Here is a 26,529-nt window from a genome sequence, read left to right on the forward strand (position 1 = left end):
TACTCGTAGGAAAACGGAAAATGGAAAACGGAAAACCACGGTATCTATAGCAGGACACACGGGTCAGGAGATGTCGACTCATTTGATTAGTCATTCTAATGCGATACTGGGATAGTCTGCAAGTGTCGTCTCGTACATACCGTCGTATGACTGTACCCCTCGTACCCCTCGATTCATCTTCTCATGCAGATGAGACATCATAATTAGTCCGTGTAATTACTCTATGTACTGGTACGATACATTGTCATACTACAAGTGCTACTGGTTACAAGTACTTAGTGTACTCGTACTCGGACCGGTGAATGCCGACATTACGCACGAGCTCCGATCGGATATACAGAAACAACCGAGAACCACAGTGCATACCGCAACTACTTTATGTACAGCCTTGTAGACTATGGTCGGTGTCCGAAAACCGCCTTTTGAAGCCACCATGACAAAGCCACGATGGCAAAGCCACCATAATGCAAGCCACAGAGGGCGGATCAGCCACAGAGGGTGGATCAGCCATAGAGGACTGAGAATCATCAGTGTCAAACGGCAAGTTAAGTCCGTGGCACAACTATCCGACATCTCTTGACTTTGACTTAAATCTCCATGTACTGGTACCAGTCCACATCTGCGCTCTTTCTGCGATGAATATAAAGCGGCGAAGCTGTCTGACAAGTGAACTCTGGTAAACTCTGGGGATTCTATACGACGTGCATCGATGCCGTGTACTTGGCAGAGGCTATATAAGATAAGAGGGGTCTCGGTGGGCTGATTCTGAGTATCGCAATATCACCAGCATGACCTTCCAGGACGCAAAGGACATCTACAACAACCGTCTGCAAAAGTCAATTGAGGAGGTGGACAAGTATTTCCCCGGAAGCCACAAACCCCTGCCCGATACTATCCCTTCCAACGTCAGACCACTGCTCAAGCTGCTCCATGACGAAGACTACGAGGTTGTGACGCTAGGAGGAATCGAACTGCTCGATAAACTGGCCAAGGGCGAATGGTCTGCCGTTCGAGTCACGGGTGCGTACATTCGAGCTGCCGTGTTGGCCCACAAGCTGGTCAACTGCGCGACCGAATTCCTTGCAGAGCGGGCCTACAACCGAGCCAAGTTCCTCGATGAACATCTGGCCCAAAAGGGGCCCGTTGGACCCTTCCACGGCTTGCCTTTCTCCGTCAAAGAGCTGCTGGGCGTCAAGGGACATATCTCCACCTGTGAAAACTCCTTCTTTCTGGACTCGGAGCCCATGGAAAAGGATCTGGTGCTGATCCAGCAGCTGGAGAGCCAGGGGGGTACCATATTTGTGCGAACAAACGGCCCGCAGCTCTGTAATTCTCTCGACAGTTACTCTCCTGTCCACGGTTCCACTCTCAACCCTTATAATACTTCTCTGACCACTGGAGGCTCTTCTTCCGGAGAAGGAGCTCTGGCGGCCTTTGGAGCGAGTATCATTGGTCTGGGAACCGACATTGGAGGCTCCATTCGAGCTCCTTCTTCTTTCTGTGGAATCTACGGTCTCAAGCCCACCAGGGGACGTCTTTCGATGCTCAATTGTGTGGGGTCCAACCCAGGAAACGACTTCATCAAGGCCGTTGTAGGTCCCATGTCTCGAGACCTGCGTCTGATTGATTTGTTCATGGAGAATATCATCAAGCAAAAGCCGTGGAAGGACGATGTTTCCTTGGAGGCTGTGCCTTGGGAGATTGTGTCTTCCATCCAGCCCAAGAAGCTGACTCTGGGATACACCACCTTTGACGGGGTGGCCCATCCTCATCCCCCTATTGTACATGCAATTGAAGAGCTGGTCAAGAAGTACGATGGAAAGACTGTGGACGGAGTGGAAATCACTTTCAAGAAGTACACCCCTGTCATTCCTGAAGATATTATCCACATGCTCATTGGAATGTTCATGCCCGACGCTGGAGAGCGAATCAAAAAGTGGTCCGAGAAGTTTGGAGAGCCCTTGGATGACCCTGGCCCGGAGGTCAAGGCTCTGGCCAAGAAGCTGGAAATTAGCGATGTCTTTGCCCTCAACACCAAGCGAGACAAGTATAGACAGACCGTGTGGGAGGACTGGAAGAAGCAGGGGATCGATGCGGTGATTTATCCGGTATACATTTCGCCCTCGTCTGTGATCCGAACACCCAATTATGGATTGTACACCATGCTGTGGAACGTGGTGGACTACCCGGGAGTGACTCTTCCTCTAACCAAGATGGACGCCAAGAAGGACTACGGTCCTACTCCTGAGCCTGCCAATGACATGGACAAGAAGTTCCTGGGCATGTACGAGCCGGAGAAGTTCGACAATGCTCCCATTGGAGTTCAGATTATCGGCCCTCGGTTTGAGGAGCCTCTGCTGCTCAAGGTGGCTCAGCTTCTCCAGGGCACTGTTCAGCCTTTGGGCGAGTAGGTATTTTGACCACAATTGATGTTATTGAACAGGAACTTTTTTAAAAGTAGTGATTACTGTAGCGACAGGTACATACTGTGATACAGTGACAGGTGGTGTTTGAGAGTCGGCACTGTAGTCAGATCACTATGTACACTACGTAGTAGAACTATCACGACCATGCCAGTACTACCATAAATGTTTTTTTATTTTATTTGATTTTACAGTGATCAATAGATGGTCTTCAAGAGCATGTAAAGCCTGTAATTACAAGTAAACCACCACCAGAGACTGTCACGGCCTAGGAACGGCTCCGTTGGCAACAAGCAAAGTTCACACGACGTAGGAGGTGAGCAATCACCTCTTCGACACGGTTTCAGGTAGGGGCTTCAAAATGAGAAGAAAAAAACTGAGAGCGAAAAAAGAATCAATATCATCCCAAATCCCACAACAATGCCACCCCGCCCACGGCACATGGCACGGTACAGCACCCACCAGCACTTCTACACAGTACAGTGTGTGCATTTGGATGCGATGTGTCTCCTACCACGCGTATTAGACTTTTTCAAAAACAATTTGCAGCTTAATTTGCAACCTGGTCATGCACCTTTTCGAGAGGGGGCCAAAAAGAAGTAAGCCCAATATGCGACGGCGGCAACTCTGTGGAATAATGAAAATTCAAACACAAGTATGTTTGCTGATTTCTAAGCCGTTTGTGTCTTTGTCTTCTCAATTGCTCACCTTGTTCACCCTTTATCAAAGGGCTCAGTCTCCGACTGCACCCCCAACCCCGAACTCTAACACGCGTCGGGGCTGGTAACGCGTTTTTTCACCTTGATGCGTCTCAATTAGGCTCTTTTGGGTTATCAAATTGAGACCCGTCTTTTACTCTTAACACATTACACACTAGACACATTACACAGCATGTCGCGACGAAACGCTCTGGCGGCCCTCAAGGCGGCTCGAGCCGGTGAGAAGCGAGAACTCACCTTCAACGCCGAAGACGTGTACGACGAGCTCGACGAAACCGAGTTCAAGCAGCACCGAAAACAAGAGCTGCTCCAGGACGACTTTGTGGTGGGAGATAACGGAGAGGGGTACGCAGACACGGGCGCGTACGAGTGGGAGGATACGGGCAAGCGGTACGGCTCCAGCGACGAGGACGGCTCGCCCAAGAGCAAGCGGGCCAAGAAAAACAGCGACGTGATCAAGAACCGCAAGCTCAACTTCAAGGCGCTGGCGTCCAAGCCTGTCAAGACGGAGACGGCGGCGTCAGCAGTGGCAGACGACTTCATGGACGACTTGATTGGCGTGATTGGCGGCTCCGGGCCCAAAAGCGCCGACAAGAAGAAACCCATGAACCGCAAGTCGCGATCCGCCCGGGCCAAGGAGGAGGAAGACGTGTTTGTGGACATGGACTACAGCTACGACATGGCCAGTCCGGAGCACGTTTCGTCTTCTCCCCCCGCGGAGATTGTGCATGCTGTCAGAGAAGAGGCCATTGCTGACGGCATGGATTTTGCTGATGACATGGACATTGATATGGGCGAGCCCGACATTCCTGACAAAGTGCCTCAATCGGAGTCAGACGACGATGAGGACGAGGTTGTGGTTCGACCCAAGGCCGGCCAGGCTGCAGCTGCAGTCAACATGCGCGGCCAGAAGCCGGTGGTTGCAGTCAAGAAGGAGATTGTCAAGACGGAGCCAGTCAAGAAGGAGCTGGTAAAGGAGGACATCGAAGAGCCCGAACTGGTTCCCGATATCACCAGTAACATCCAGCTTGCGACTTCAAAGGCTGGATCTGCTGATACTGCCAAGATCTCTGTGGAGCCCAACGAGGTGACCACCGAGGACGGCAAGTTCAAGTTCTTCTGGATGGAACACGCCATTGTGCGAGACACACTCTATCTGTTTGGAAAGACCATGGTGCTGACCGGCAAGAACAAGGGCCAGTTTGTATCGTGTCTCATCAAGGTTGCAAGCACCCAACGACAGATGTTTGTGCTGCCCAAAAACGAGTATAGCACTTCTGACGTGCACGAGGAGCTCGATGGAATTATGGAGGCCCGAGGTATTCGAATGCGAGCCAAGCCTGTCACTAAAAAGTACTGTTTCCATCTGCCTGGTGTCCCTGCCGAGGCCGAGTACCTGGAGGTGCTGTACTCCCCTCCCAAGGAGAAGTTCGACGTTCCTTCTTCTGGAGCTACCTTCTCCCACGTGTTTGGAGCCAATCAGTCGCTGTTTGAGCAGTTTGTGCTCTCTCATCAGGTCATGGGTCCATGCTGGATGCAGATTGATGAGCCTGACTTCGCCTCGGCTGGTCAGGGACGTATTTCGCACACTGGAATCGAGATCACCGCTAAGTCGTCGGCCAAGATTTCTGTCTGTTCCAACCAGGAAGCTCCCATGCCTCCAATTTCGATGATCTCTCTGGCTGTGCGAACCATGACCGAGGGCAAGTCTCAGTCTGTGGTTGCCGTGACTCTCCGAATGTTCCAGGACATGCCTCACGATACCACATCCAAGCTCGGCGAGCTGCAGCACCGATCTATGACCTTCTTCCGGTACCCCAGTAAGGTTGCACCTGTTGGCTTCAAGCAGATTCTGCAGGAACACAATGCTGGCACTGCTGTGGACAAGATCATTCCATGCAATTCTGAACTGGACATTTTGAGCCATATGGTGCGGCTTATTGCGCGTGTTGACCCCGATCTCATCTGCGGCCATCGTCTGGAAGCTCTGCATCTGGATGTTCTGCTGCACCGACTCAAGGAACTCAATGTCAAGGACTGGTCTTCCATGGGCCGACTTCGACGAACACAATGGCCCCACATGAACTACGGAGTTCTTGACGGCCGGCTTATTCTCGATATGGACAACTCTTACGGTCGGTCTGTGGTGCAAGGATGTCAGTCGTTTGATCTGACTGAAATGTCGCTCAACACTCTGGGCATCAAGCGGATGGACATTGAGCTAGATGCTGCTCATAGCAAGATGGTCAGCTCTGCCCGGCCTTTGCTTAGCTATCTCATGCACTGCATCCAGGACACGGGCCTTGTTGCCGGCATTGTGATCCAGACCCAGGCCATTCCTCTGTCCAAGCAGCTCACCAACCTGGCCGGAAACGCCTGGAACAAGACTCTGGCTGGTACCCGATCTGGCCGAAACGAGTCCATTCTCTTGCACGAGTTCACTCGTCAGGGCTACATTATTCCCGACAAGGAAGCCGGTCGAGGCACCAACAAGCGAGGCAAGGCCAAATTCCAGGGAGGTCTGGTTCTGGACCCCGTTAAGGGCCTGTACGACCGCCACGTGCTCGTCATGGACTTCAACTCACTGTACCCTTCCATTATTCAGGAGTACAACATTTGCTTCTCGACTGTGGACTGGGCGTCTATCCCCGACGACCAGATTGAGCCTCCTGCTCAGCCCGAACCCTCCGTGGAGCAGGGCATTCTCCCTCGACTCATTAGGACTCTTGTGCAGCGAAGACGGGAGGTCAAGCGACTCATCAAGGACCCCAAGGCGTCTGCTGCCCAGAAGAAGCAGTGGGACGTGAAGCAGATGGCGCTCAAGCTGACTGCCAACTCCATGTACGGTTGTCTGGGTTTTGAGGGCTCTCGTTTCTACGCCAAGCCTCTGGCCAACCTCACCACCTCCATCGGTCGAGACACTCTTCGAGCCACCAAGGAGCTTGCCGAGGCCGAGTCCCTGCAGGTTGTCTACGGTGACACTGATTCTGTCATGATCAACACCAACACAGACACCTACAAGGACGCCATCAAGGTTGGTAACGACTTCAAGAAGAAGGTCAACGGTCTTTACAAGCAGCTTGAGATTGATATCGACGGTGTTTTTGCTCGTCTTCTGCTCACCAACAAGAAGAAGTACGCTGCTCGTCTGGCTACTGAGGAGGGCATGGGCAAGATTGAGGTCAAGGGTCTGGATCTGAGACGACGAGAGACGTGCCAGATTTCCAAGGACGCTTGTACCTATGTGTTGGAGCAAGTTCTGGGTCCCGACGACCAGGAGACTGCGCTGAACAATGTCCACGAATACCTTTTTGAGCTGGCTGAGAAGCTACGATCTGGGCCCGTCAAGGACGAGTCAGCTCCTTTCCCCGTGGAGCACTATGCGATTCTCAAGCAGCTCGGAAAGGACCCTAAGGCCTACAACCCTCCCATCCAGCCCTTTGTGGCTGTGGCTCTTCGACGTTTGGAGCGAGGAGAGGTGATTCGAGAGGGCGACGTTATGTCGTTTGTCATCACCACTGTGGGCTCCGACGAGTCTGCCAAGGCCCAGACCACTATGGATGTCAAGCTTTCTCGAGGCAAGCTTCAGCCGGATGCCGAGTACTACATTTCCAAACAGCTGTACCCTCAGATCGAGCGACTCCTCGCTCATGTGACCGGTACTGATCCTGTCCGACTTGGAGAGGTGCTTGGCATCGAGATCAAGAAGGCCCACCAGTCTCACGAGTCCCGAGAGCTGCTCCATCCGCTGGAGTCTACCATCTCCGATGCTGAGCGGTTCAAGGATGCGGTTAAGCTGGAGCTGACTTGTGAGTGTGGCCACTCTTTTGCCTACGAGGGAGTCAAGCAGAACACCACCGAGCACGGTATTATCTGTCCCTCTTGCTCCACAATGTTCCCTCTCACACGGCTGTGTGCCCAGTTGGAGACATCAATTCGACGACACATTTCCAAGTACTACGAGACTTGGTACACGTGTTCAGATTCCGCCTGTGGTATTCGAACCGCCCAGCTGACCAACTTTGGAAAGCGATGCATGGGTTCCGATGGCCGCTTCAACACTTGCAATCGGGGCACTCTGGACTATGAGTACAACGATCAGGACCTGTACCGACAACTGTTGTACTTCGACACTCTGTTCAACATGGACAAAGCAGCTCAGGAAAATGATAAGGATATGAAGCTGGCTGTTCTGGCTGGTCAGAACCGGGAGCGGTTCGTGTACCCTCGCCAGGTGGTGGACAAGTATCTCAAGGACTCTGGACGAGCCTTTGTGGATATGGCTGCAATTTTCGGTTAATGTGGAGGAGATATTTATGTATACTAATGGACTTATTGATTATGACTGTTGTATTGTAGTTTGGTATGAATAATTGTGCGTGTACTAGTACTTGTAGAGGTATTTGTCTGGGTTCATGGGGTATTGGCTAATGCAGTACAGCACGAGCACGAGTACAACAAATTATCATACCGTACTCGCTTGTACTTGTACGTACCGTGCAGGATTGTCCTAGCTAATTAGGTAGACTTCACAACGAAGTATCGTAACTATGAACACACAGAATTAGTTGACATACAACCAAAGTGGTGCTTTTTACAGCCAAATGTGCTCTATTACCAATAAAATCAGAAGCGGGATATTTTTGGTTTCCATTACAATACAGACTCTCCCATTGACCCAGTCTACGGTCATCCTCCCTCACGTTTTCAGCTGGTCACCAGTTAAAGTTCGGAGGTTTGTGTGGTCCCAACCTATCGTGCCCTAACCCCGAGTTGGGAGGGCCAATCACCGTGGGTCAATATCTGCACATACTACTGGAATTTCTGAACAGTGATCAAGCACGGAACGACAAAAGAGTGAGTATTGAGAAGGATGAAAGCGTTACGGGAAACGAAGTGGATGTGGTGCTAAGATGAAGCGACGATACACGACATGATGTAACGGGAAGAAACGACTCGTGATCGATACATGACGGCGGAGGAGTTATGTTGTCATGGAGCATCACGAACCATGGGAGATGGGTCGGAACGGCAAAGACGAAGTGAATGGTGGATTGTGGAAGGTGTTAATGATCGATTATCGGTTGGTGTCAGAGTGCCCAAGTTGTTTAAACACAACATTTGTTTTACTGATCAATGTGAGAATGCAAGGGAAAGACTACAATAACTACGGAGACATGCAACTTTGGCATAATTGATGGGCTGTTGTTGTTTTTGATTGTTGTTGCATATGGAGAGAGCTATTTCTTGCTGTTTATCACTGTAGCTCATTCGTTTCTCCACTTGTCTTGCTCACTTCTCCGAAACACCTGATTCATGTGCATCAGACACCTTTCATGACCTGTTCTAGATGTGCGTATACAAACAGTTCACATGTCTTTGATACATATGCTCACCTTCTCACCCTCCAATGGGTCCTGCTTGTAGGGTTGTTCGTGATCTTTAACTACTTATCCATTTTCATACTAACCCAGTGTCTGAACACGTTCACCTTCCCTCGCCGACATTCAACACCAGCTCTGCTGGCCACTTTCACCCCTACAACACCCTGGGACTGGCCACCCAGAGCGCCATGGTTGGTCTTGGTGCTGGTGTCGTTGCCGCCGCCGCGCGAAACAGTTTAGCCACAGGCCCCCGAAACATCCTGACCACCTTCTCTAAGTCTGGAGGAGTCGTCACCATCTTCACCGGCGCGTCTATCGCCTACGTGTTCACTTACTGCTCTGCTGCCAACCTGCGAGAGCGAAAGGACGGCTGGAACCACATGTGGGCCGGTGCTGCCACCGGTGCCGTACTTGGAGCCAGAACTAAGCTAGTCCCCGCATTTATCGGCTGGACGGTGCTTTGCGGAGCTGCCTGCGGTCTGTTTGGCTGGACCGGCGCCCGATTCAACGCCGACCGAAAGGCTTCTCTGGAGCAGTCTCCCAAGGGCTTCGTTCAGGAGGATGCTCACCAAACTTTCTGGGAGGTTGTCCACCGACGACCCTTGTCCCTGACCGTGGAGCAGCTTGGTGAGGGCCGAGGAATTAACGCCGTGCCCATTGCCACTGCCACCGAGGCCCCCAACTAGCATAATAGATGATTGAGTAACGCTGAGAAAGAGATTCGCGTAATAGAGACGCACGAGACCCATGAAGGCTATTGGTTTGGGGTGTAGTATAAGAGACAAGCTGTCAACAGAGAACATAGTGATTGAACAGAGACCATATCGTATACAACTTCAGCATGGGTCATGTTGAGAGAGAGAGTACAACTACTCGTAGCTTCATAGTTCTCAGGTTGAAGAGCAAAATCTACGGTGTAATAAATAAAAGCTGACGTTCATTTCGAGTTAAGGAGAACAAACCTGGCATTGTACCCCCACCAAATGGCTAATAGTGTTGTGGATATTGCGGGGCGCATACAGTAGCTCGTTCTGAAAGAGCCGTCGTTAATGCCGGCTGTGCCACCTCAACAATTGGACGCCCGAGTGAGTGAGAGTGGCGGTCATCAGATATAATATAGAATACAGAACAAGTACGGTATAAGTAGGTACGAGTGTCGTATTGTGTGCATCGTTAGCTTCTTACAATGTTCAGATTTTATCCATAAACTCTTCTCTCTTCTTCGACCCTGCCTCAGAACATACTGTAGCTGATAACCTAATAACCGAGGCGAGTCCATCTTGACCTCCGCAACAACACAATATGACTTCACGGTACAGAGTGGAGTACTCACTGAAGCAGCACCGACGAGATGAATTCATCGAGTGGGTGAAGACTCTGCTTGCTACACCCTTTGTTCTTCATGCAGGATCTACAGGTGACGGTCGTCCTGGAGACGAAAACCGATCTGTGGTGGAAACTCGACGACGATACGCTGAGATCTTCTACGATGTGGAAAAGCTGATTGAAAACCAGCTGTATCATGACAACAATGACAGTGGAGAGCGGGCTCGACTGCGACAGCTGGTGCCTACCATTGGCCAATTCTTCACCAAGCTGCCTCTGGAACGGGCCTTCTACACCCAGGACGAGATCCGGTCGATTTCTCACAGACGTTTTGTGTCTCCAAGCTTCAATGACGTGCGGATGATTCTCAATACTGCACAAGTCATGGCACTAGCTACAGGTCGTCAGCCACTCAAACTGGTCACCTTTGACGGAGATGTTACACTATATGCAGATGGAGGTAACATTGACCCTGACAGCCCTATCATCCCCGTGCTACTCGGGCTGCTGCGAAACGACGTGTATGTTGGAATTGTCACGGCTGCCGGATACTCCGAGAAGGACGGTTCAAAGTACGGAGTCCGTCTCTATGGTCTTCTCGAAGCGATTGTCAAGACTGACACCCTGACCGAACAACAGAAGAACCATTTGCTGGTAATGGGAGGCGAGTCCAACTTTCTGTTCAAGTTCATTGCTGCCGAAAACCGATTCGAATGGATCGATCCTGAAGAGTGGACTCTTCCTGAGGTTCGAACTTGGTCGCAGGAAGATATCACCAGTGTTTTGAACATAGGCGAGCGGGTGTTTACCAATGCCCTCACCAAATGCAGTTTGCCTGCCACCATCATTCGAAAGGTGCGAGGAGTGGGTATCGTTCCTCTTCCAGGCAAGAAGATTATGCGAGAACAACTTGAGGAGATGGTTCTGGCTGCCCAGAAGACCCTTGAGACATCCAAGGCGACTGGAAACGTGCAATTCTGCGCCTTTAACGGCGGCTCCGACGTCTGGGTCGATATCGGAGACAAAGATCTGGGTGTTCGATCCCTTCAGGCCTACTTGGGCAACATCACAGGCACTCAGACTCTCCATGTGGGCGATCAATTTGCTGCCCTTGGCGCCAACGACTTCAAGGCCCGTCTTGCTGCAACCACCGTCTGGATTGCCAATCCTTCCGAAACGGTGGAGATCATTGCTGAACTCATTGACTACATTGAGCACGAGCGACAGTGCAGTGCTTGATAACAATGGTGAAAGCACCACGGTACACATAATAGAAACTTATTCAATTAAATAACACATGTATATACCCTCCGGGTAGTTCATTAAATACGTTAATATAAATACTGCTATGTTTACAACTCCAGCTGCATCTTCAGCTTGATTTTGAATCCGTCTTTGGGGTACGGAACCACAAAATTCGACGTCAGAAAGAATTGAACGATAGGAATGTCCTCCTTGTGATACTCAATGTACCGTTTCTCGTCGTCTGGAGCCAGCGACTCTTCATCTGCCACCAGATTAGCGTAAAACAGATCATCGATCAGCATCTTGATTCTGTCTCCGTAAATGTCTACCAGATCCTCGTACTCGCCCTCCGTGATTTTCGTACTCTTCTTGAGATACGAGTCGGCAATGAGACGTGCCAATGTTCCCTTGATGAACCTCAGACCACTGGAGATATCGTTTCCTGACAACTGACTCTGTTCTTTCAACTGAGCCTGAAGAAGCTCCTTCTCGTAGTTGGGGCCTTTGCGACTTCTTTCACGCGTCTCCCTCAACTTGGCCTGAAGCATTTCTGTCAGTTTTTTATGTTCCTGTTTGAGATTCCTTTCAGCACGGATGCTTTTCCTAAGTTGTTTGGCCTCCTTCTCAAGCGCATTTTCCAGCGAAATGTTGTTGTTAATGCTGTCTTCCACGGCCTTGCCGGCAAACAGAAACGACAATGTACCAACATCTTCCTTGTCAATGCCTTCAATATGCCTCAGTGCCTTTTCGAGACCCACATAACGTTTCTGGAGAGCGGTCAAAGGGTCGTCTTCCCTCAAGGGCGTCGCCTCGGCTGACCCCCCCTCATCTTCCTCTTCGTCCGAGAACCCAAAGTCATCGCCATGCTTTTTCGGCATCGGCTTAGCCGTTTTGAGAGCTTCACATTGGCGAGTCAGCTTTTGCAGCAATGGCCGGGTCCTCTCTGAATGATACTCGTCGGGAACAGTGTCGAGAAACTCGTCCAGCTCCTGTCCTTCAGACCCGAATACGCCACTCAACGTCGTGTCCGTGCGTGTTTCCCACTCGTAGCTTTTTTGTACACATCGTGCCAAAGCTGCCTTTCGTGACATGTTTCGGATAGTCGTGTCACTTCACCAAGGGATCTATGTTACGCGTCGTGCATGAACCTGCAGGTCATAATCTGTGATACAACAAATGAAGAAGGGTTACGGAGTATCAATGGTGTGGCGTATATAAGTCAGAAATACACATTGTTGTTATAAATAAATATCGTATTGTACATACTAGAAATAATTATTGCCTCTGAGACTCTCGAGAGGATCATGTTTCTTGGGAGGAGGGGCAGAAGGAGCCTTATCGGGAACATGTAGCTTCATATCTTGAACGCAAGCCCACTCCTTTGAAGAAGGTCCAAACTCCTTGGTTAACGCTGTAATGAGCACTCTCAGTTTTTCTTCGAGTACCTCCTTTGAGTTATTTTGTGCCAGTGTTTCTGCGTTCAGGGGTCCCTTGACACTCGTCTTTTTGACACCGTCAGTCTCCTTTTCCTTTTCCTTTTCCTTTTCCTTTTCCTTTTCCTTTTCCTTTTCCTTTTCCTTTTCCTTTTCCTTCTTGTTCGTTTTCGTCTTCTTTCTGTTCTTTTCAAACAGAGACCCTCCCATGAGCTCTTCATTGCGGGCATTGAAGTCTTGATCCTTGCTGAACGTGTGTTCCAAAATAGTAGCAAACTCCACGGCCGAAGTAGCCTTGTTGCCGAGATTCTCAGCCTCCAAGCGCCACTTGAACGGCAGTCGCATCACAACCACATTGTACACGTCCTGGATATCAATGAATCCTCCAGTGCCAGCTTCCCCGTAAAGACACTTGTTGATTTCTCGCTCAGATTGGGCTCTGCTGACAAGACGAGCCACGTACGAAAGATACCGCTTGAGTCCACCCCGTTTCGAAACTGCCACGTTTTCAAGCAACGACATTGTGTGAGAAACGAACTCCTCGTCGTCCTTGATGGCAGCAAACTCGCTGACCACAAACCGTCTGATTTCGCGCCACGAGCCTGCCAACACCCGTTGGTGCATTTCCTTGGCGTCATCCTCAATCTCCAGCTTGTCTAGGCCTTCCACCTCAAACGTTCTGTATCCAAACTCGGCTTCCAGACTGTAGATGACTCCTAGAGACACAAAGAATGGGAGGTAATAAACAAGATAAAACTCCAGGTTCTCCACATCATGATCTCCGTTCCATGCAGCAAATATCGCTCGGATGATCGCCTCGTACTCCCAGATAAAAGTACGCATATCTGTAGCTCCTACCCACTTCATGAGGTTGGACGTCTCACTCAACTGCTCGGATGTGAAGGGAATGTGTAGCTTGTTGGGATCTGCGGGAAACGGCGCCTCGTCGTTGTCGAGCTTGACCATTGAAAAGGTCTTCTCCAGCTGGTCTTCGTGGATAATTATCGTCTTGCCAAGAATAGCCTCTCCATCCGAGGCAGAATGCATGCTGGAGTTGCGATCTGGACCCATAAGATCCGGAACGTCATTTCCGCTCGCCTTGATCGAGTTGGTGAGTTCCTCCATCTCCTGCTGCGTCAACTCGCCCTCCTCATCGCCTGACTGTATCGTCTCATCCATTTCTTCAATCTTGCCGTTGGAGTGCTCCACCAGCACCTCCAGAGCCGATGAAAGCGATCGTTTTTCCATCGGGTTGAGCTGGTTGAACACGTCCCACACCTGTTCCATGGTGATCTCTCCCATGTCCGGGAACCCCTGTTTTTTCAGTATCTCGTCCATCGTCGTTCGTGTCAGTGGTGTTTTTTGTTCGTGGTTAATTAGAATTTTCCAATATTTGATCTGAGTTACGCACCGACAGATGAGGAAGGGCTACAGTAATTTCAACACTGATAGTTTGATACTAGCCAATTTAATGAGAGAATTTAATAAACCATTCACTGCACCAGTCGTCAGTTTTAGTACAAGAAACCAACAAAGAGCTGTTCATCTGGCCCATAAGTTCGCCGGTACATACAATAGGATACCATTGGAGTTTTTCTCTCAAACACATATGCTCTATAAAACATTGTGATATTCCTAGATCTGTTTCATCAACTATTTTCTTCATTTATCTTTTTATGCGTTCACCAAATTACAAGCGCTATACTTAGCTTTAGTTATAGAGCTCCGCTTTTGTTGGGAGTTTAGTTTAATTATAAACCACCACTTCATAACAATCGACATAAGTATGATACAGTACTCAGACAAACTACTTATTCACCTCACCTCTCACCTCTCACCTCTCACCCTCATGATCATGATCATTTGTTGCAAACTTGCAACATATCTGAGAACCCCCTGAACCCGAGAGAAGCACCACTTTCAAACCTAGGCTACCGACTCCTTGTAATGGCGTCGTATCGACGTGATACAGTTCCCCCTCCACCTATTTGATGCTGATCGTGCCGTGTGGGAGCTACAGGTAACCATCTAGTTGGAGCTACTGTAGGTCGTCTGGCGACGCCTGGATGAGCAACATGAATCACAGAAACACACCACAAGCCGAGCCAAACATCAACTGGAGCAATATTAGCACTGCTACCGGTGTGCATCTACTGTGCTATATACTTACAATGACTACAATACAAGTACCACGGTACATTACACCAACACAACGTCTCGTTTTAACAACCCCAACAAGACACACTCAAACCATGATAAGATGTCCGTTCATCGTAAGTTGGGTGGAGGAGGTTGCACCAGTACAAATAAGAGGAAGGTGTCACAATGTCGAAATTTCAAACTGTCGTATTGTGTCACACGTGACCCCGTGACCCCGTAACCCCGTGACCCCCCCCACGTTGACCCCATGTCCAACTTTCGGACTCTGTGTTTCACCAGTGGCCGTTTTTGTTATCTTACCGGCGGGGTTTCCGTCCTTGGCAGCCTGAGAATGCGTCTTATACAACCTAACCTGCCATACAACCTGCCATACAACCTACTTTTACCCCACATTTTCGGACTAGGAGTATATATACTTTTGGTCTTGTTCCTGTTGCTCAATTCCCCCTCTCCATCGTCTTCTTCGACTCAAATAACCCCCCTTGATGCCCCAAATCATTCACAAATCTGCCTGGGGCGATATCCCTCTATCCACCTTTTTCTACGGAAACGTGACGGACTATCTCCGGAGTAAAAAGTCGTTTGGATCCGACAAAATCGGCTACATTGACGCAGAGACGGGCGAGGGAATCACCTACAAACAGCTGTGGAAATTGGCCAATGGAATCTCGGCCGTATTGTACCATCACTATGGTATCGGACACGCCAGAGCTCCTGTAGCTTCGGATCATACTCTCGGAGACGTGGTGATGCTGCATGCTCCAAACTCGCGGTTCTTCCCCTCCTTGCACTATGGAATGCTCGATATGGGATGCACTATCACCTCTGCAAGCGTGTCTTATGATGTAGCTGATCTGGCTCATCAATTGCGAGTCACGGACGCTAGTCTTGTCCTGTGCTACCAGGAAAAAGAAAACAACGTGCGACAAGCAATCAAAGAAGCCCAAAAAGATGCTGCCTTCCCGGGAATCACCCATCCAGTGAGAATTCTGCTCATTGAGAATCTACTCACAATGGCCTGCAATATTTCGGAAGAAAAGATCAACTCGGCCATGGCCAGAAAGTTCGAATACTCGCCCCAAGAATGCACCAAGCGAATTGCCTACTTGTCAATGTCGTCAGGGACCACCGGTGGTATCCCCAAGGCTGTAAGACTCACCCATTTCAACATGTCGAGCTGTGATACTCTAGGAACCCTGTCTACTCCTTCCTTTTCTACGGGAGATGATATTCGAGTAGCAGCTATCGTTCCAATGACCCATCAGTATGGTCTGACGAAGTTCATTTTCAACATGTGTTCATCTCATGCTACTACTGTTGTTCATCGCCAATTCGATCTGGTCAAACTACTCGAGTCCCAGAAGAAGTACAAACTCAACAGACTCATGCTGGTGCCTCCTGTGATTGTCAAGATGGCCAAAGATCCGGCCGTGGAGCCTTACATTCCCTCCCTGTATGAACATGTCGACTTCATAACTACAGGAGCCGCCCCTCTTCCTGGATCTGCCGTCACAAACCTGCTGACTCGAATCACAGGCAACCCTCAAGGCATTCGGCACTCTCAGTCTGGCAGACCTCCACTGACCATCTCTCAGGGTTATGGTCTCACAGAGACTTCCCCTCTGTGTGCTGTGTTCGATCCCCTTGATCCTGACGTTGATTTCCGATCTGCTGGAAAAGCTACCTCTCATGTCGAGATCCGAATAGTATCTGAAGACGGAGTTGACCAGCCTCAGCTCAAACTCGACGACTTGTCCCACCTGGACGGCATGTTGAAACGAGATGAGCCTCTGCCTGTGGGAGAGGTGCTTATTAGGGGCCCCATGATTATGGACGGATATCACAAGAATCGTCAGTCTTCAGAGGAGTCTTTTGACCGGTCGCAGGAGGACCCCAAAACACTCATTCACTGGCAGGACAAGTGGCTCAAGACTGGAGATATCGGTATGGTCGACCAAAAGGGCAGACTCATGATAGTGGACCGGAACAAGGAGATGATCAAATCCATGTCCAAACAGGTGGCTCCGGCTGAACTGGAATCTTTATTGCTGAACCACGACCAGGTCATTGATTGTGCCGTCATTGGAGTCAACTCAGAAGCTAAGGCTACAGAGAGTGCCCGTGCCTTCTTGGTACTGAAGGACCCATCTTATGATGCTGTAAAGATCAAGGCTTGGTTGGACGGTCAAGTGCCCTCGTATAAACGACTCTACGGAGGAGTGGTTGTGCTAAAGAACGAACAGATCCCAAAGAATCCCTCTGGAAAGATCCTGAGACGAATTCTGAGAACCAGAAAGGACGATTTCATTCAGGGCATTGATGTGAGTAAGTTGTAAACTGTTAATGGACATTTAGCTAAAAAACTACAAGTATTATAATTGTACAAGTAGAATGAACTCGTAGTGTGTTATAATGTAGAAGCGATCAAAACCAACCCACTGACCCATACTTAGACATATTTACATTATTTACATACTATTCGCCACCTTCGGACAAAAGAACTAGACGCTCGATGGAAGCCAGATGCTTGCCGTAACTGTACTTCTTCAACGACGCCAGATGAGGCTTAATGATGCTCACCAAAAGATCGAAATCCTCTCCCTCGCTGACATCCAGCAGCTTTTGGATCACGTAGTTGGCAAACTGATCCTTCATCATGACGGTAATGGGGAGAGTGCCATCCTCCCGCTCGGTGGCAATCTCTTCAATCAGAGCCCGACGCTGCCGTCGGTTACCGTAGATGACACACTTCTCCACAACGTTGGACGCAAACTTGTGTCGCGAGAAGATGAGCACGTGCTGCTTAATCACCAGCATCATGGCCTCCTTATCGTCAGGAGCGCCCTGCTCCAACACATGCTGAATCACATAGTTTCCATATTGGTCCTGGATCAAGTGGTAGGCGTAGTTGTGCAGCTCGGCCAGAATGGCCGCCTGGGCCTCTTCACAGTGCTCGAGCATTCGCTGAATGACTCGGCAACCGTAAGGATGTGTGGCCAGCTGGTACACCTGCTCGTTGAACGCGTTGATAATAAACTGAATGTGCTGAGGGGGAATCTTCTCAATGGCCTTTTGGATCACATGGTTTCCGTTCTGGTCCTTGACACATCGCAGCACATGCTTATCTAGCTCATTGATCAGGTGCGCCTGTTTGGCAGTGTCGACGTACTCAATGGCCTTCTGGACGACACGGCAGCCATACATCTGCAGCGACAGGCTGAGCACGTGACCCTCCATCTGCTTGGTTAGAACAGCCTTTTGGGCGTTGCTACCGTGCACAAAGAACTTCTGGACCACATAGTTGCCAAACACGTCGGTCATAAGCTGCAGAGAAGAAGGACGGATTTCCTCGAAAATCGCGCTTTTCTCCTCACCGCTGGCAGACTCGAGCTGCTGCTGGATGAACCGAGATCCATGCTGGTCACCACTGAACTCCACGATGTGGCCCTGGAGGTCCTTGAGCTCGAACTTCTTGGACTTGTTGTTTCGGAACTCTTCAAGCAGGGGAGATCGGTAGCCATCTCGCTTTCGTCGCGATGATGACGAGGGAGGAGCGCTGGCAGCACTGTTGGTGTCTCGGGACTCAACTCGGGGAGGAGTAGGGGTGGTTGGCACCGCGGTGGTTGCAGGAACAGAAGCAATGTCAGCCTCAGGTGCAGCAACCACACTGGCTTTATTAGTAGGGGTGCGCGTAGTGACGGGCTTTGCGACAATCTGCTCAGGAGAGCCCTTCTTCTTGGATACTTCGACTTCGTCGTCCAAGCCGTTGGGGAAGAACTCCTTGACGCCGTACTTGCGGGGTGAGGGTCTGCCTCGGAAGCCATAAAAGTCGTGGCCGTTGGAAACAGCGGCTGTGGGAGCCTGTGGCGACTGCGTGAGTCCGGCCATGCCGGGCATGCCTCCCATGCTGGGCATGCCTCCCATGGTCATACTAGCGGGTCCAATGGGAGCACCAGAGGCAGGAAGACCACTGGGAGCAACACCCGCAACATTAGGCAGTCCTGCACCTACACCAGTACCTGCAGCGCCCATGTCAGCGCCGTAGTCATAGTATCTCTCGTAGGGCACAAACGGAGTGAAGGTCTGCATCTGGTCCGTGACCTCGTCAATATGCAGCTTGGTCTGCTGGGCAGGAGGAGAACCCGTATTGTTCCAGATGGGGCTGGCGGACGAGGTGGAAGTTCGTCGAGAAACCAGTCCAAAACCAGAAGCGTCTTCGGGTGAAGCCTTTCGAGAGCCCAGGTTGAGCTCTGCGTCTCTTGTGGCGTCTCCGATGTTGGAGAACCGGGACAAAAATGAGCTTCCACTGGCAGGGATGGGCGCGTGGGCCTGAGACGGGTTGAAGATTTCCGGGGCCTGTAGGTGGGGCCGCTGCATTTCCACGTCGTTGAAGCTGAAGTGTTTGGAGGCAAACTGGTGGTCGGGGTGTGGCAGCATGGAGGAGTCTCTGCGGATATCATTGCCAGAGCGGATGAGGGAAATGCCGCCGGAAAAGGAGCCGCTTCGGATGGGGTTGTATGCGGGGTTGATTTCTTCTCCTTGCGAGTTTTTGCGGCCCACGCCACCGGGGGCCAGGTCTCGTTCTTGTTGGAAGGACGGGGCTCGGGACCATGTTGGGGTGTCTGTGTTAGTTGGGGGCCCGTACGGGACTATGTGGCTCTTGTTATACTCACCCCATATGCCTCGGGAGGGCGGAGACCGGTCCCAATTGTTGGACTGGGCGCGGCCGGTCATGTTCTGTTGTTAGTGGGGTTGTGACTGGGTTGCACGAGCAATCTGGCGGTGGATGCTGATGGGGCTGCTTGAGGAACAAAGTGACTGGACTCACCTGGTAGGGGTTATTTGTATCTGTGTAGGTGGTGCTCGCCATGTTATGGGGCCCGGGGTTATGGGAGCTGGGGGATTGCGTACTTTTCCGAGCTGCTTTGTTGGGTGGAAAATGCAACGTCTTGGAGGGCGTGGGAATGAGTTTTTTTTTCAAAAGCGGGTCCGCGAATTGCGCCGTGTCGAGAGCTGTCGGTCAGCTGAGGGGCGTCGGGGGGTTGCGGGTCCTCGTGTGTTGGCTGATGAATACAGTACTATCTTCACTATCGCGGTGGAGACGGAAGCTTTTCGCCTTTAGGGTCTGCTTCTGTTTTACTCCCACAGTGGTGTCGGTAGTGTGCTGGAAGGGCGGGCTTAGAGTTTGGATGGTGCAATTGACGGGTTAGGGTGGTCCGACATAGAGTACCCGGTAATGAGCGGGGAGTGGACGTTTGACCGGTCGAAACCGGCATGGATTGGCTCCAAATGCCCCAAAGGGGTGCCCGGGTCTTTTTTTTCCCCCGCGTATTCGCCCTGCCCCGCCCCCACAACCATCCAGCTCCACCTGCTTCATTTCACTCTCCTGCGCTTACTCACATGAGCGGAAGCCAAACTTAGCTACGCCTCTAGCCCAATACTAGCTGGTGCAATACCGAAGGGCGTGTCTGACGGCTTCCCCTCATCATGGCGGGTGTGGTGCGAGCGGCTCGGGTTATGGAAGATGCGAGTGTGCCGGGGTCTCGACATTGTGACAATCACAAAACCCATATAATAAACGCCTCGTTTACATAATCATGGTTTCATTTCGCAATTGGTGCATGAAACGACCGTTTTAAGAGGCGGCATGCAGTTTTTATTTCTTTCTTACCCCCCAAAAGGCGCGGTACGAGTGTACGTAATCCGGTGGGCAGCCTTGTTAGACGCATTTGCGGCTTGGCTCCCGCGTCACCGGCGGCCAAAGTGTCACGATGACTCAGCGAATGGGTAATCAGGAGTAATCAATACCCAAATTGTAATCATAAATACACTGCGCACCAAAGCATACTCGCACGACACTGGTATAAATGTGGTGGTAATCAGATGCCGCATGTGTTCGTTTTTTGGTGGTGCAGGTTGCTCGGCTGCAGCATACAGGCATATGGGACTCTAGCCACAGGAGAAGCGGCGTTAATAGTCAGAAAAATACATTGAAAGACCCTTTTGGCCCCATTTGTCCATTTCCATTTAGTCCTATTTACGATACTAAGTATATCTAATTAATCACCTATATTTAGGACTTGCAGATCCTGATAAGCTTCGATATATAACAATGGATAAGCCACAGAGATGGACAAGAGGGGTGATTCAGAATCGGTGAAAAACCAAGGACCCGACTATTTATTTGATGATGATAGGTTTCGTAGATGCGGTAGAATGTCGTGGTTTGTCTTTGTAGTTTTTTTTCCCCCTGTTTTGGGCTTTTTTGTTTGTTTTTTTTTTTGTTTTTGACGTTGTTTTTTACATGATTTTACATCCCCTATTCTTCAACTATTATTGTACTGTGGGTATCTTATGCTTATTTCATTGTTGCTCACATCTGTCTCAAGACACGCAATGGAATGGATTGACACTGCCCATCATTGATGCGCAACGGTTTCGTGCACGTTCGCTAAAGTCACGCCTTTTTTGTTCAGTTGCTACGACCGACACTTCTCACTCATGCTTACTAATCATCCCAACGCACCACCACTACAGTACACAATTAGTAACACGCACACCATGCACACTGAGTTAATGCAGAACGCGACGCGACTTGGTTTCTTCTCCCTCTTCAACTACGCATGAAAACATACCGAGCCAAGCGAAAATACCTGTCGGAATCGGAAGACGACGTGTTTTCTTCATCACCAACACAGTCACCCGAAACCTCGCCTCTACAGCCCCCCAATGAGTCACGACTCAACATAAAAGCAGCTCAAGCCGTCTCGCCATGTCAGAAACGAGCCAAGGTCGTCAAGAAACCAGCAAAAACAAAAGCACCGGTCCAGATGACCCTGTCGCTGGGACAGACGACTTCTACCACCTGCAAGACGTGTGGAATGACCTACCAGGTGGCTTATGGTCCTGATATCTCTGCTCACAAGAGCTTTCACAGCACGGCCCTCAACGGACCCAAATGGAAGCCCTCAGTGTCGGCAGTCGTGGTGGACAAATCTAAGACGTACACAGTGTACAAGTCGCGGCTGTTGAGTCATCCCTGTGTCAGCCAGTTTCTGAAACTCGTCAACTCGGAACTCAATGCGCCAGAGCCCATTCTGTCCTCTCAGGCAGCTGTCTACGTCTACGTGGTGGATCAGCGGGCAGTAGGATGCGTGCTAGTGGATAGAATCACAAAATGCCGTCACGTGGACATTCAGACTGGTACTTTGGGCCTCAAAGAGTACCCTGCAGTCATGGGAGTGTCTCGAATGTACGTGTCGCAGCTGTTTCGACGAACGGGCATCGTGACCAAGTTGCTGGACCTGGCGAAAAGTGACTTCATCTACGGAATGGAGCTTGAAAAGAACCAAGTGGCATTCACTCAGCCAAGCGAGGGAGGTCTAAAGGTGGCCGAAAACTGGGCGGGGACCGTTCGTGTCTACAGAGAGGGAGAGTAGACTTGGAGACGTGCGAGGAAAGGCTGGAATTTGCATTCTTCCAGCGAGCATTGGCATTACTCAATATCATAGCATTAATACAAGTTGAGTACGTACAAGTAATTATAAGTACAAGGAGTAAATCTTAGACAATGCTCATATAGTAAACTAGATGAAGTCAGAAGCGTTAGTGGCAATAAATAAAAGGGTCAGATCAGATTGGGCGAAGTTTTAGGCGTTCGGCCCCGTCTGCTGAAGTTGGGGGGTTTGTTGAAATCAAAGTCAATGGGCATGAGGGTAGGGGAGTCAATGCCGACCGAGAACTCCTCATGGGGGATCATGGGCGAGTCAAGAAGCAGATTTTGGTCTCGCGAAGACTTGAGGAGATCATCTAGAGACAGCTTTCTGAGGCTAGGGGGGAGATTACCGCCTAGATCTGTGTCGTCAAAGTTGACCGGGTAGGACACCTGTGGGTTGACCAGAGACATGAGAACGGAGCATCGATGAACAACTCCATCTGGCCACATGTCACTGGAGGCAGCAGAGTACATCCACAGATCAAGCGTCTCCTCGATACTCTGGGCGTAGAGAATTCCGAGAATAACTGCCTCCATGTAGAATCCCAGCTGCTGGTAGACATGAATCGCCTGGTGAGCCAGTCCCAGAGACAGAAGAGTGGTACAGACATAATGAGTATCGAGAGCAGCCGAGGGAAGGCGTCTTCGGACACGGGAAATGTGCACCGAGATGGCCTTGTCGACCTTGGTGGGTTCTCTATCAAGTAGAGACAGACATAGTAGAGCTGTGGATTGTGTGGGTGACAGAGTGCTTTCCAGAGAGTCAATGTTGAGAGTATAGTCGCTGTCGTTGAGCCATTGGCCGAGGTAGAAGTTGGCGATGGTGTTGTCTTCAGTTCGCTGGCTCTGGATAAGTTCGTAGCAAGACGACTCCCAGTCAAACAGCACCCGGAGAGCCTGGGATTCCCAAGACAAGCTTGGAGATAGAGCCTTTTCGGCCATTGGGTCCGGTACGGACATGACAATGTGGAAAAGCGAGATACGCGAGGTGTCGATAGGCAGCATTTCGTTTCTAGTAGGCGTGGTCTGTCCTGAGAATCGGGTCTTTGGTCGACAGTTGAGGAGAGGTTTCACTGGCACATCATATTCGGAGCCAGGAAGAGTATCTGCGGAGGTGTTGCTGCTGCGGGTGTTTGAGAATGCTGAGGAGGGTCCATCAGATTCATCGTCCCAAGAGTCGGACTGGGCTCCAGCTGAAGGAGGAGGGGGAGGGGGAGCTTCTGTAGGAATGGGAATCAAGGGCGTTCGTCTGGGAAGAGGTCGGGGAGGTGAAGGTAGCAGTTCAGGTGTAGGAAGAGCGAGTTCCTTGACTTGCTCGACGCTCCCTTCGCTGCTATCGCTTCCTCTCTTTCTGTTTTCCATCTTTTTATCTCCTCCTACAAGGTCAAGGAACTCGATACCCCCGGTGGTTGCCATCCAGGCCTTGCCTCGGTTGCTTTTGATACAGCAAGACACAATTTTCCCGGTCGAAATGATTTTGGTTGACACGTTCGATGTCTTAACGTTGTGGACGCACACTCGGGAGTCATTGAGGGCGTGGAACAGCGATCCGCCCTTTGTCCACCATATGGGAGACGCAGTGTGAGCTCCATCAGGCAGTCCAAAGCACCGAATCTTTCTCACCATGGACTTGAGACTCACAGACCACACCTGGATCTTGTTGTTTGAGTCTATGGCGGCAAGTGACTGGTTAGAGGGGTCTCTTGAGGAGTAGTGCCATGCCGTTGTAAGAGCGTAGACGGGAGTTGTGGCAGGTTCGGACTCGCTGTCCTTGGAGAAGTCGGTACCGGAGCCTCGTGAACTGAGCTTGAATGTATGGTAAACTTCCAGTTGGTGTGTAATTCTGAGCACCGAGATGGAGCCGCTTTTGTGAGCAATTGCAAAGATGTTGTCGCCGCAGGGAGCTGCCGAAACCGAGGTCACTGCTCCTCCAATCATGGCACCAAAGGGATCCATCTGATGAGTGAGAGTGTTGACTCTATAGAGGGTTCCGTTAGTTGTGCTGAGCACCAGGGCTGTTCCATCATGGTTCCAGCACACGCTGGTGAAGATATCCGATTTCGGCAGCTTCCATTCGGCTACCTGACAAAAGTGGTCCTTCTTTTTGGTCAGGTCGAATACTGCCAGATGAAGCACGTTGGCTGTGTCGAGAGTCGCCAGCTGAGTCTTGTGGGCAGTCATAAACCGAATACTGGTCTGGTCGGACACCTGGTAGCCCGCATTGGGCACTCGGGTCAGGTTGGAGGGGTCGTGGGTATAGACAGTCGCAGTGTCGGGTTCTACTACAGCCAGGGCAGGTCCACAGATCTCCACCAGAACTTTGGGGGCTGCTGGAGGCAGACAGTTGTAGGACATTTTGTCGAAAGGAGAAAAAACCGTGGGAGTCTGGGGACAGATGAGAGATGAGAGATGAGAGATGAGACGAGATGTTTCCGACTCTCTAGAGTGGTGGATTCAGCCATTATTAGCCGATCAGCTAGCATAACTCCAAAGTGCACTGTTTCCCAGTTAGGCAGGTGGGACTCCATGGTTAGAGTTTATAGTTGCAAGATCGTAACTTTCTTCTTTGTCTATGGCTGCACAAGTTGCATTTTGCAGACTACATGCTACTTTCACTTTGCGATTTGGACCACTTGTCCATAATCACAGTCTTTTTCGGTGCCCTGTCGATTCTCACCTTTTAGGTGGAACATAGGTGAGGCTCTCAACGGTGGCCTAAGATGACATCTGGCCATAAAAACAAACATTAGGCCTGAAAAAAGCCAACAAAGCGGACAATGTAGAATAACAAACATGCGGCTTTGTAGGTCTCCGCCATTCTTTCATCGTCACGTCCAACACGTCCAACACGTCCATCATCTGATCTTCCCCAGGGGTGTCGATCGATGAATAACAATAGGGAATAGTGTGCAAGAAAAGAGAATGTGAGGGCAGATGATTCAACAGGCCTGCATTCGTCCAACTGACTCCAATATTGTTTGTTATCATTCCTGAAGTCTGGTGGGTTTTAGCACGCCAATATCGCCATGTTCTCTGCGTTGGTCCACGGTGCCGGAGCCGTATTTTAGACTCGGCCTACCTGTAGCTTGTACACACATAACCGCTCTTCCGATCTCATTGTCCATAGGTTCTGCAAGATTGGGTGTGAGCATGGCCGCTGGAGAGAAAAGGTGCCAGGCGAAGACCTAGAAGAGCACCTATAGCTTAGTGGAGTCGTCGGTAATCAGCCTGGAGCCGAAGCCGTCTGTAGACATTTATTTTCAGCTACTGGAACCAGGTCTGTTTGGGTTGAACGCGTCGATATGCCAAACTCAATAGAGGTTAGCTTTGCATGGAATGTATCTCTAGATTCAACTACAAGCACGCTACTAGCCCTTTCACACCACCAACAACATTAGTCGGGACACTCTCCCTAAGCTGTGTGGAAACAAAGGCCACAGAGAGGCGAATGGGGGACAGACAGCTACTAGGATATTAGTTTTTGGTGGAGAGACTTGCTTGATGGATGTACGTACCTCGGTTGATTTATCACCCTGGTGGTAGTACGAGTACCGGTGTAAGTGCGAGTACTTACAAGTGTATGTACAGTATAGCTATGCGTCTCTGCTTCCGGAACCAGTCCTCACCTCACATTCTCCTCCAGCGTCGCATTTTGGATCTAATGCTGGCGTGCAAAAGACTACAAGTAGGCACTCCCGTGTCTACGATCGCGATCTAGTCTTATTCCTCGATGGGACCAGACAAAAGGGTCACCTTCTAAAGCGGAAGTAGTGATTACCCAATGCCGGATTCGAACGTTTGGTATTTAGCCAATCCACCCGGCTACCCCCATCCGGTCTCTGTCTACACCCTCCAGCACGCACATCAACTCTCTTGGCCGCGCCTCACGTTATCTATAGAAGCACATAGCTTGCCGTTTCTCCATCTTTTCTTCCGTTGGGCCCCGAAGTATGTCCAAGTACAGTTCATAAAAACATGAATTCCTCTGTACTCGTGCTAATTAGTACTGGCGCAGTAGGCCAAAACCGGACAACAATCTCTCTACAAATGAGCCCAGCCCAGAAAAGCGCAGAGTCCACAATATTGTCGACATCACGCCATAAACCTGTTGGGCTCTGCACACAGGTGAGAGCCGTTGACTAAAGGACTTGCTGCATCCGTAGACTACAGTAGGTCGGCTTCGTATGTACCCGCTCATTATCACTACTGCACTTTTTTACGCAGGGTCGGTTTCGTGCCATGGACATACAGTACGACAAGTGTACTCATCCTGGGCATAACACCAACTATGCTGGCCGTTGTCTGTCGAATCCCAATCAGACAAGGATCGTCGTCCAAACGAGC

The 26,529-nt window shown here is 50.4% G+C and overlaps 10 protein-coding genes across 10 annotated transcripts; 6 read left to right on the forward strand and 4 right to left on the reverse strand.

Annotated features, from left to right (window-relative positions):
• Window positions 1-788: 788 nt before the first annotated feature.
• YALI1_E14619g (uncharacterized protein) lies at window positions 789-2,411 on the forward strand (the record flags this gene model as incomplete). Its single annotated transcript, XM_503836.3, has 1 exon — window positions 789-2,411. The coding sequence occupies one exon, from the start codon at window positions 789-791 to the stop codon at window positions 2,409-2,411; it is 1,623 nt and encodes a 540-aa protein (XP_503836.2).
• Window positions 2,412-3,314: 903 nt separating this feature from the next.
• On the forward strand, window positions 3,315-7,442 carry YALI1_E14644g (uncharacterized protein; the record flags this gene model as incomplete). The annotated part of the gene is made up of 1 exon (XM_503837.3): window positions 3,315-7,442. The coding sequence occupies one exon, from the start codon at window positions 3,315-3,317 to the stop codon at window positions 7,440-7,442; it is 4,128 nt and encodes a 1,375-aa protein (XP_503837.2).
• Window positions 7,443-8,714: 1,272 nt separating this feature from the next.
• On the forward strand, window positions 8,715-9,212 carry YALI1_E14698g (uncharacterized protein; the record flags this gene model as incomplete). The annotated part of the gene is made up of 1 exon (XM_503838.4): window positions 8,715-9,212. The coding sequence occupies one exon, from the start codon at window positions 8,715-8,717 to the stop codon at window positions 9,210-9,212; it is 498 nt and encodes a 165-aa protein (XP_503838.3).
• A 616-nt stretch (window positions 9,213-9,828) lies between these two features.
• On the forward strand, window positions 9,829-11,091 carry YALI1_E14709g (uncharacterized protein; the record flags this gene model as incomplete). Its single annotated transcript, XM_503839.3, has 1 exon — window positions 9,829-11,091. The coding sequence occupies one exon, from the start codon at window positions 9,829-9,831 to the stop codon at window positions 11,089-11,091; it is 1,263 nt and encodes a 420-aa protein (XP_503839.1).
• A 113-nt stretch (window positions 11,092-11,204) lies between these two features.
• On the reverse strand, window positions 11,205-12,188 carry YALI1_E14733g (uncharacterized protein; the record flags this gene model as incomplete). Its single annotated transcript, XM_503840.3, has 1 exon — window positions 11,205-12,188. The coding sequence occupies one exon, from the start codon at window positions 12,186-12,188 to the stop codon at window positions 11,205-11,207; it is 984 nt and encodes a 327-aa protein (XP_503840.1).
• Window positions 12,189-12,362: 174 nt separating this feature from the next.
• Window positions 12,363-13,868, reverse strand: YALI1_E14749g (uncharacterized protein; the record flags this gene model as incomplete). The annotated part of the gene is made up of 1 exon (XM_503841.3): window positions 12,363-13,868. One exon carries the CDS (start codon window positions 13,866-13,868, stop codon window positions 12,363-12,365), a length of 1,506 nt encoding a protein of 501 aa, XP_503841.3.
• A 1,307-nt stretch (window positions 13,869-15,175) lies between these two features.
• Window positions 15,176-17,026, forward strand: YALI1_E14762g (uncharacterized protein; the record flags this gene model as incomplete). The annotated part of the gene is made up of 1 exon (XM_503842.3): window positions 15,176-17,026. The coding sequence occupies one exon, from the start codon at window positions 15,176-15,178 to the stop codon at window positions 17,024-17,026; it is 1,851 nt and encodes a 616-aa protein (XP_503842.1).
• Window positions 17,027-17,165: 139 nt separating this feature from the next.
• YALI1_E14805g (uncharacterized protein) lies at window positions 17,166-19,424 on the reverse strand (the record flags this gene model as incomplete). Its single annotated transcript, XM_068282983.1, has 1 exon — window positions 17,166-19,424. One exon carries the CDS (start codon window positions 19,422-19,424, stop codon window positions 17,166-17,168), a length of 2,259 nt encoding a protein of 752 aa, XP_068139084.1.
• A 1,889-nt stretch (window positions 19,425-21,313) lies between these two features.
• YALI1_E14824g (uncharacterized protein) lies at window positions 21,314-22,129 on the forward strand (the record flags this gene model as incomplete). The annotated part of the gene is made up of 1 exon (XM_503844.3): window positions 21,314-22,129. One exon carries the CDS (start codon window positions 21,314-21,316, stop codon window positions 22,127-22,129), a length of 816 nt encoding a protein of 271 aa, XP_503844.1.
• A 188-nt stretch (window positions 22,130-22,317) lies between these two features.
• Window positions 22,318-24,540, reverse strand: YALI1_E14856g (uncharacterized protein; the record flags this gene model as incomplete). The annotated part of the gene is made up of 1 exon (XM_503845.3): window positions 22,318-24,540. One exon carries the CDS (start codon window positions 24,538-24,540, stop codon window positions 22,318-22,320), a length of 2,223 nt encoding a protein of 740 aa, XP_503845.3.
• Window positions 24,541-26,529: the final 1,989 nt, after the last annotated feature.

This window comes from Yarrowia lipolytica, chromosome 1E, assembly GCF_001761485.1.
Source record: "Yarrowia lipolytica chromosome 1E, complete sequence".
NCBI lineage: Eukaryota > Fungi > Ascomycota > Dipodascomycetes > Dipodascales > Yarrowia > Yarrowia lipolytica.